The sequence below is a fragment of the Anas platyrhynchos genome, chromosome 4 (genome assembly GCF_047663525.1).
Source record: "Anas platyrhynchos isolate ZD024472 breed Pekin duck chromosome 4, IASCAAS_PekinDuck_T2T, whole genome shotgun sequence".
NCBI classification, from domain to species: domain Eukaryota; kingdom Metazoa; phylum Chordata; class Aves; order Anseriformes; family Anatidae; genus Anas; species Anas platyrhynchos.
Window position 1 is genome coordinate 1,645,308 of NC_092590.1, and position 10,271 is coordinate 1,655,578.

At 43.6% G+C, this 10,271-nt stretch overlaps 1 protein-coding gene across 1 annotated transcript; it reads right to left on the bottom strand.

Annotated features, from left to right (window-relative positions):
- Positions 1 to 6,518: 6,518 nt before the first annotated feature.
- On the bottom strand, positions 6,519 to 10,029 carry LOC113841756 (peptidyl-prolyl cis-trans isomerase-like). Its single transcript, XM_072036805.1, has 2 exons — positions 9,761 to 10,029; positions 6,519 to 7,092 (listed from the first exon to the last, which is right to left on the bottom strand). Exons 1-2 carry the CDS (start codon positions 9,833 to 9,835, stop codon positions 6,772 to 6,774), a joined length of 396 nt encoding a protein of 131 aa, XP_071892906.1. The 5' UTR covers positions 9,836 to 10,029; the 3' UTR covers positions 6,519 to 6,771.
- Between the last annotated feature and the right edge of the window lie 242 nt (positions 10,030 to 10,271).

Here is a 10,271-nt window from a genome sequence, read left to right on the forward strand (position 1 = left end):
TAGGTGGTGCCAAGATGTCTAAACCATCCAATTCCATTATCAAATCGGGTACCATCTGTATCATAATAAAGTGCATCACTTCATTCCTGCCAAATGTTTGTCTAGTCTGTTCCGAAGACCTGCAAATACTGGAAGCACCAGTCTTACTGACCTCTCTAACCCAGTGGTTAACTGCTTCATTTTAATCTAGTTTTCCCAAATTTCAACAGTAATCTGTACCTACACATCCCACAATTCATTGCACCATTCTGAACTGGAAACCACACCAAACTCACTAACAACAGTTTGGCACTTTTGATGCTAAATCTTTCATTTGGGGGTTTCAAACACTTTAAAGAAATAAGCATTATATCCAGCAAACATATGATGGCTTAAGAAAACTACAAGCAAGTTAAAATGTATGGGGAGCAATAAGAATCACTAAGTAAGTTATTGTACTTTTTTCATAGTTCCAAGTACTGCCTAAACGTCTTCATCAGCATCTTTTATTGCAGCGAAAGCTGCTTCACATCTGTGAAGCAATTCTTCTCGCTCAACTAGAGCACGTTCTCGTCTCTCAAGTTCCAGTGCATATTTCTCCTGTGCTGAACGCTCCCTCTATACCAAGGAAAAAAAATGTTGAAACGCCTTCGAAACACATGAAATTACCGATTTATAGTGAACTAGAATTCTTTCCTCTGCAGATATGCTTAGGTTTTGTTTTTAATTATAGTGTTACACAATAGCTGACTAATTAGAAGTATCCTAATGGCCATCTACATTCAATTGGATTTGCGGCAGGACTGCTTGGCCTTCCAAAATGCAGAATTCAACTCTGCATGGCTGTTCAAGTAACAGCATAGACAATTAAAAGTAGGATTTTGTTTCCAGAAGTTTTGGATAATGCTATTATCTGTAAGACAAAAGAGTCCAGTGCCCTAAACACTAGATTGCTGTATTGTTTCTTCAGTTAGTGGAAAGCACCTCTAGGAAAGTGGTGAGAAAAAAGATACGCACAATTCTTTTCATCTTGGATGGTGCAAAAGACAGTCCCAGCAGGAAATCTAGCAGAAGCACAGAAGCTGTTACAGAATAAAACCAATGCAGGTTTGGGAGCTCTTTAGTTAGTGGCCCAAGCCTGCTGGTGGATAAACTATTGGGAGTCACCAGCAGCAGAAAAGTAAAGGCAGAAGGGATGGTCTTCACAGAAGATCAAGTCAAGAGGGCAAGTGCTCTTGAATGCCCAGAGTGAAGAGCATAGTTTCAGGTGCTGTCAGGAAAAGCAGTGCTTGCAGGTGTTTCTCTCCATGCCAACACCGCATCACAAGACACAACTCTTGGAATAATAGCACTGTGTTCAAACTCCCTTCAGCAGAGCAAATATCTGATCTAACCACTACCCATGTCATTACCAAGTCAGTGAACTAATTTAGGGGAAGAGGTGGATGATGACAGTGATATAGTTAGTAATTTCTGAATTCTCTGTCAAAAGTGAGAATCTTTGTAACATTACTGATCATTACAAAATGTCTGAGGCCATTACAGTTCCTACCTGGAGATTCTGACGGGCGACTTGCAGTTCGCTATTACTCTGACTTTTACCCAAATGGGATGGTAAGGTGTTATCTGTGGAGAAAAAGAACACACTTTACATTAAAAATATAGTCTTAAATAAATAAAGACTGCTTATCCAAAACAGTGAAAGTGTATTTTAAGCGTTTACAGCGACCAGCATAAAGCAAGACATATTGAAATGAAAAAGTAATCTCCTAAAGAATTACGGAGAAATGCTCAAAGTTTTGTTCCATAACTTGTTTGAATCAATCTATGCACGGACTGAAACATGAGGTAGCCAAAGTTTCCTTTTTGTTATGGCTTCAGGAAAGTGATTAACTGCTGAATAGACCCGGACCTCTCCTATTTCCCGTTGAGTGAAACACTTCAGAACTGCAATTTAACAAATTGCTACTGAGTAAATTAAGAGGAATTTAGTTGTATACAATGAGAATTGATGTACAATAGTCACAGTTTCTCTGTTAAGAATTTAGTTTAGAATAAAGAGAAGCCAGTCCACCATTTAGGGAACCTGAGCACTTTCATTTCTGATAAAGGCTGCCTCACACTCGACTCTAAAAATACTAATAGATACGCCTCTTGCTCGAATATTTAGTCCTACCTAACCGACTACATTAGCAATGAGCGTGAGCACCCATATAGCCCCAATGCAAATTCCTTTTTGTCATTCCTGGTCCTCCCTTGTTCTGTCTTGAAGACCCAAGTGTACATCTTTGGCACAAATGACGATAACACAAACATTACTGCCCATTGTTCCAAACCAGTATTAGTCCGACACTGCCATTATTACAGAGCTGAATTCATTCTTAGGTGGTTAGAAACATATTCGGAGCCTATATTCATAGGTCACATAGGAAGACAGACCTGCCTTCCCATTGACGCTTACCGATGTCCAAACACAAAGAGCTAAACAGGCAGCAGCAAATGAAAATGGATCAGAACAGACTAGAGAACACAGAAAGGATAGAAGTAGGGAAGTATGTGACAGATTCTTAAGAACCAAGCATAACAATACTGCTTCTCAGCAACATGTTACAGCATAAATTGAAACTCCTTACATATTCACTCCTCTTTTGGAGTGATTAGGGCCATACTAGCTGTTCAGTGTTGCTATCTGTCTCTTACTGCAATACGAAGTATTTCTAGAAGAACCTCTGGTACAGACAGTCATGTTTATGCTGAGTTTCAGAGAGTAACGCCTCTTACCAACACCATATTTATGAAGTTCCGCTAGCGATGGTGCTTTACAATCCAGCAACTGCTCCTATTGAACATGAAGGCAACGCATTAATATTTCATCTTGCATGTGGGCCTTTTCAACAACTACATTAACAGACAACTCTTGCCTCCACCACACAAACTACATTACTTAAACTATTAAAGCTGAAAAGCTTCCAGTTATTACGAAGCTTAATGAAACACTCAAACATTTAAAATAGGGAAAAAAAATCAGAATTTGTCTCTTATGGATGGCATGTTCAGCTTGTGAAACCATTTGGTTCAAAGGCAGCATACCCTGCCACAGAATAGCCTGTCTAAAACAAACATCTTAAGACTAAGTGTCATTGCTGCTGTGTTACACAAAACTAATACCTGTGCAAAAGTCAGACTGTGCGACTGAAGGCTTTTACGCAGCAATCGAGAGTTAGAGCATTCCTTACTTTCTGCTCTATTTAATCCAAATTTAGAAAACAAACAAGCAGCATAGAGGGCAAGGAAGTCTGAGTTCTCAGGCCTGATACCTTCCTGCCAGTCACACAATAAATAGAGAACTGCCTACCTAGTCTTAACTTCTTGGATGTGACTACTAACATGATTTTCCTGCATTTTTGAAGACTGTCAACCCTGAAACCTTGACAAGTGTACGAAAGCCTGCAGTTGCAGTTTTCTTGAAAGCTAGACCGAAGTGTCAAATGGCAGAGAAATTAACATTTCTTTAAATAGAAGAATAGGAAATCTAGAAAAATAGAATACATTCTAGAAGAATTACATCTAAAGAATATTAATTCCATTAGATTTAATACTCAAGATTCTAAAATAATTTAGCCAGGAAGTTTTACAGAAGATGACACGGGAAAAGTGCTCCTCCAGTCAGACGCTAGAAGCTTCTGAACGTCACAGAACAGAGGTTGGAAATTGGCATTTACCTTCAACTTGTAAACAGCAGGGCTTCCAGGAAACAACTTAGCGGATTTTTCAACCCAGTATTTTGCTCTTTCATCAGTGACGGCATTATTGCACAGTAACTCCGCTATCTTCAGTACTAGATCTTTCTGCATTGGGTTCAACTCCACAGAACGCTAGTTTTCCCCATGCACGCACACTGGAAAAAAAGGCAGGAAAAAAAAGGTAACCTGATCTTGCAATCCACACAGAATGGGAAAGAAAATTATAACAGTCATTGAAAAGACACAGGTATTCAAATTAGACAGATCTATTAGTAAATACTTTTTGAATGAGTTAAGAAAGACCTCAGTTGCTAAATGCATCACTAGTCTACAGCACCCAGATACATCTGCTGCAACTCAAAAGAGCAAAAATTCAGAAAAGAAAGAATTTCCAAGGGAAAAAACGCAGAAGCCAGCTACTCTGCCCCCACCACCAGCTATACGCAGGCAGCTGGACTCTTACGTACCTTTAGTCTAACTCCATATAGACATTTTTGAAGAAATATATAATTAAGTCACACCCTACGACAAGCTGGGATGTATTGGCAGCAAAACTTTTGAGCACATCCTCTCCCTCCCCAAAACCTGAACAAAGGCATTCTGATGGTGAATTTTTCATTGGGCAATCATACAAATAAATGTCAATTATGTTCGCCCTGCCCCATCTCACACCCCCCCAAACAAAACCCCCCAAAAAAGCAATAAATACGAACAACTAGAAAACACCCTAGGTCTAGTCTTCCAGTAGCAACTAGATTACTGCTGTCACCTGAGCCCTTGCTAAGAATCTGTCACTGCTGTCAAATTCCCTAATCCAAAGGGCAATGTAAGATATGGAAAGAATTTAGTAGCAGCTAGCACAAAGACCCAGTCTAGGTCACAAAAGAATCATCTTAAAAAAAAATACTGATGAAGCAAAACACATCAAATGAAGAATCCCCTCTGCAGTACGTCATATACACCTTTGGCAACAGAAAGCATACATATTACACTTTTTCCACAAACATGTTTTCTTCTATGCATTTAAGAAAAGTCCAGAACAGAATGATTTTAAAAGTCCCTTTACAATGGATTAAAGCAGGACATCGGAGGTCGGTGGAGTACTTACCCTGTAACATCCAAAAGCTTCTTCTATGTTGTCCTCAGCTTCATAAATTTGTCCAAGAAATCTGTGTGCTCTCGCATCTCTCTTTTGCACACTGAGGTATGTAGATATATACCTATGGAGCAGGAAAAAAAGGATCAATATTCCTCAATAATACGAGTCCCTCTGTCCTCCCCCGCCCCCCCCCAGTGTCCACGGAAGCAGGGCAGGAATTTAACATGTGATACAGGAAATGCAGTCATGGTTGGTTCCAGATACCTGGTCTGGACCTTAAAGTACAGAACAACATTATTTTTACATGTACAGACGCTACTTATTTGCCACCAAGTATTGGTATTTACTAAAAAAAAAAAAAAAAAGAGAAAGAAACTGTAACTGTAATTACTTCATAATACAATGGAATAAAAGCCTAACTAATTATTAGTTAATAATTATTATCTAAGTTGCTGTTTTATAAAGATTTAAACAGCACTTGATACCCACATCTACTGCTACTGTAAAGCAGCATGATAGTGATCTTGATTTCTCCAGTCTACTTCATATTCACTTAGCTTTTCTAAAGTACTTTAGAGAACAGAATAGCAGAATACAGCAACGCGTATTACCTTTTAGCAAGTTCATACTCCTTTACTTCAAAATACAGCTTAGCGAACTGGATTCCTTTCAACGATTTCTGAACGGAAAACACACAACAAGCACATTTTAGATGTACAACACTTTCAAAGTAATTGCATAGGAAGACCCTTCTGATACTTTTTGAGAGACTGAATTTGATAACTAGTTATCAGCTCCAGTCCGCTCCTCATACCCAAAGTTTTGTTTCTGAAAGATGTGGGATTTGGAAAACAATGCTTTTCCAGTAACTGGCCAAGGCTACCAACGTGAAATCGAGGCGGCCGCTGCGCTGAGGGACCGGGGCGGGCGGAGGGGGTTAACGGGAACAACGGCGGGGCCTCGTCCCGTGCTGTGGAGCTGAAACGGGGACGAGCAGGGGAGAGGCTCGCTGTTGGGTTACAGCTCCGTGTAACGCAGGCACGGGTCGAATCTGTGCGCTAGGGGCGTGCAGGGTAATGCTTGTGTAAGCAGCGTTCCCTGGAGAGGCTGAGGGAAGGGTTGCTCTCGCTAGCCTCAGAAGTAAAGCATGATATGAAGATATAGCGCGTGACAGAAACATGTGATGTCTATAGTCATCTCTAACTGCATATATGAACAGCAAGTCGGCTGTTCTGAAAAAAATACTGATAGTCCTGGCGCCGAGCTGTAAGAGAGAAGTTAAAAAGAACTTACCCATGCACGTTCCCCCTCTGCACCACAGCTTCCCAGATAACACTCCAGGAGATGGTTGTCACGAAAAGTTGCCAGCCACTTTAACATACCATGTACAAAAACAACGTGGGTCTGGAAGGTAATCTCCCGAGCAAGTATGAACTAAATCCTGTGGCAGACTGCACATAAGAACTGCTCTTTACCTTTCAAAGTCCTCAAGTGCCCAAGAGCCTGCAGACAGCACAAAACAGCATCCACCTGACCAGCACCTGCCCAGCTGCCTCAGCTTCCTCACTGCTCATCAGAGGAAGAATGACATTTCAAAGGCCTTCAGTCTACTGACCATCAACATCAATTAGCATGTTCAAAATAAGTACACAACGCGATGCAAATTGCTCTTCAGCAAGCCAAAGTGAAGACAATAGTTATTTTGACAAGACTAAGATTTAATTTGTAAAATTTGACATTCCATACAAATATGTCATAACACAAATACACCCAAAATATGCCAGTGTCTGAACTTATTTAACATGCAAAAAAAATCAATTAGAACACATAAAAAACAACCATAAGCTGCAATTTTACATTTATACATCAGAAGTGTCCTTTTTAAGGAAGTGGAAATAATTAATCAATAACATCTAAATACTGATTTATACTGCTAGAACATCTGTATACTCAAAAGCCAGAATTCTCTATTTGCCCACAGTCTGTAATGACAACTCTTCCACTTACTAACCCGTTGGGAGAACCAAAGGATTCGAGCTTTTTCACAACATCCGTTCCATCTGTCACAAAACCAAACACCACGTGTTTAAAGTCCAAGGCTTCTACTGTTTTGAGTGTTGTGAAGAACTGAGAGTTATTCGTAGCCCGACCCCTATTTGCCATCGACAGCAATCCAGGACCCGTGTGCTTCACTTCAAAGCTCTCTTCTTCAAATGCATCTCCATAAATTGACCGTCCACCTGTTCCATCATGGTTAGTTACATCACCTCCCTTAAAAAAAAAGCACAGCGTTTACTTTCAAGTCCCAAAGAACAAGATCATCATGAACATCGTGATGTTCAAGAACATCGACCAATAGCACAGTTACATTCTTTCCAAAATAAGAGGTTTTGTTCAAAAAACACAGGTAAAACCTCATTCTTAGTTATCACAAGTACTATAGTTACTTGGATATAAGGCTTTCCACCTTCAGCAGATTTGCTCGTGGTAACAAAGCATTACTGGAATGTTCCTCGTTTATCCTGAACACAGCATTTTATCTTTGTTCCACATGGCAACTACTCTAAGCGGGTCATTCCCACTTTCTGCTTCCTGCTTCACTCGGCCCTTACAACTGGCAACCACGATTATCTCTATTCTCACTTAGTCCCTGCAGGCACAAAACTGACCACCCAGAAAAAGTCATGGTACCACTGATCAGAACTTTCCTGCTTTTGTGCAGAAAGTTTAAAGAAAAGAACAACGAGAGTCATACTTCAGGTTCACTTAATACCCAGTCAAGACTGGAGAGTTTTTCTCTCTGATGACAAGCCATTTGTATATTGCTATCCATTTCTGAATTTGGAAACGATTGTGCCCTGCCTTGAGGGATGTAGCATTATGCAAAAGCATTCTTGTAGCATGTAAGGAATTCAGTTTATTTTACCTGTTTTAAGTCATTATACCTCCTACTGAATATTTGGAAGACTTTTAGGAACGAAGGGAAGGTATACGTGAGCAGATACCGATCTCCTATGCCTTCAGAAATTATGGGGATACTTTTTGAGAGACTGAATTTGATAACTAGTTATCAGCTCCAGTCCGCTCCTCATAACCAAAGTTTTGTTTTTGAAAGATGTGGGATTTGGAAAACAATGCTTTTCCTGTAACTGGCCAAGGCTACAAACGTGAAATTGAGGTTACTGGTGAAGCAAGCAACAAGCCTTAATACTTGTGACATTTCACAACCACTTCTTACTGAAGAGTGTAGAAGAAGTAGAAGAAGAGAGTCTGCTACATTTAAAGTACAGCCTGTTTTTTTCCCCCAATGTAACAATGTTGCAAAAAGAACCCCTAAAATCTGACAGAGTAAACAAAAAAGATGGTACTTAGTCCTGGTCTAGTACATATCACTCACAACTGTTTCAAGATAGGTAAAATGTTTTCTTCCCACCTAAGAAATCCCACCTACTCTCAGTTTATATACAAAATGCATCAATACAGTAATTTATTTCTGATGTCATCAGTCTGAGATAGCTTGAACACACTTGTTCTGGGGATGAAAGACGAAAGGTATTTAAGGAGGAATAAAACAAGGAAACGAAAGCGAGAAAAAGCAAAACAGAAAACTGAGCAAGCAAGAGGGCAAGATGGGAGAAGCACGGGCAGGAGGAAATGAGTCAAAGGAAAGAGCTAGAGAACTACAAAGTCACAAGCAAAAACTTCAAGGTAGAAGCTATTTTTAAATATGTATTTAAAATCCGAGCTCCCAACATCGGATCAAAAAGCAGGTTTTGTCTGTGAACTCCAAACTACTGGAGGTAGTTAGGCCCAACGACGCAAAACATGAATCAACGGTCTGCATTCGAAATACACTCAAATTGCTACTCCCCACCCCTCCCCCACCCCCAAGTGATCTATGTAAAACTTTAAGCGAATTTAAATGAAAACAGGCCTCCGCGTTTTCGGTCCATCTTTTCAGGTATCACTGACACGCCAGAGCGGACTCACGCTTGACACCTTGCGGACAGGGATGAAAAGCAACCTCAAAAGAAACGCTTGCAGCCTTGGCAGACCCTTCCCTCCGAAATCAACACAACAAGGAAACCAGTAACTATTCCCTCGGTGGACTGTGCTACACAGTCAGCTGTAAGCATCGCTCGAAAGTCAAAACTAAACGCGTCCGGTGGCCTTGAGCACAAGAAGAGGAGAGGAAGTATTTTGTGTCGAGGCCACCGGGGAGTATCAACACTGTGGGAACGTATCTGTGCACCTGGCGGCGATGCACTTGACGCTGTCTAGCCCAAACAGTGCCCAAGTCGAACCCACAAAGTCACAGGACAGCTTTGCTGCTGCTGCTGCTGCTGGGAAAGGCACCAACCAAAGGCACAGCCCCTGCACGCAGTCCCTACCGGATCACGCTTAGCTCGGGCACATTCACGCCGCTTCAAAGCAACTCCGAGCGGCAGGCCGGGATCTTTCAGGATTAGGGCCCGCTGAATCGCATCAGGCGGCTGAGCGTTTCCCAGCTAAAATGGGCACGGGTGGCGTTTGTCACCCCCGGGCCCGCTGGCTGACAGGGAGCGGAGCTGTGCGCCCCCAGCCCCCCTCGCTCGGCGCTGTCGCTTCAGCGAGCGGCCGGCCAGAAACCTCCACGGCGCCGCACGGAAAGGACACTGAAACTTGAAGGCGGCGCGGTGCTTCGTTTGTGAAGGAAAGTACCTCTCCCTCGCTCCGGCCCCGAGGAAAGCCCTGCTATAAAACCCCTCCTGTCCGTGAGGCGCCGCGGGGCAGGGGCAGGGGCAGCCCCAACCCTCCCCTCACGACGCCGGCCACCCCCCTAGCCCCCCACCCCACCCGGGACCCCACCGGGACCCCACCGGGACCCCACCGGGACCCCCACCGGGACCCCCCCGCCTCCCCCCCCGCCGGCCAAGGGAAGCGGCGAGGCCTCGCTCACCTCTCTCCGAGAAGCCGCAGAGGCCTGCACGGAGGCGACACAGCGCTCCACCTCGGCCTTGCTGCGCCTCAACATGGCGACCGCAGCAGCGCCGAGCCCGGCCGGGCTCCGCTCCGCTCCGCTCCGCTCCCGTGCCGCGCCGCGCCGCCGCAGCGGCACAAACAAACAGCTCCAGGCGGGGCACCGGCCGCGCCCGAGGAACGCCGCGCACGCAGCGCGCTACGCACACTGCGCACACTGCGCACACTGCGCACGCCCCCGCTGAATGCGCAGGAGCCGTTGCCACAGTGCGGGGAGGGGAGGGGCGAGGCTGTGACGCATGCGCGGGGCGGCCGCTGGGGCTCCCTGACAGGGCTTTAGGAACTGAGGTTGCAAAGGGTCCCTCAGAAAGTAGCTGGGAGCAGCCCTGAAGACGCGCAGGCTGCAGAGTTTGAGACACGAGCTGTAACTTATTCTTCTGGATTGATTGATTTAATTTTGTAAGCCGTAAGGCGGTTGCCCCGCGGCTTGC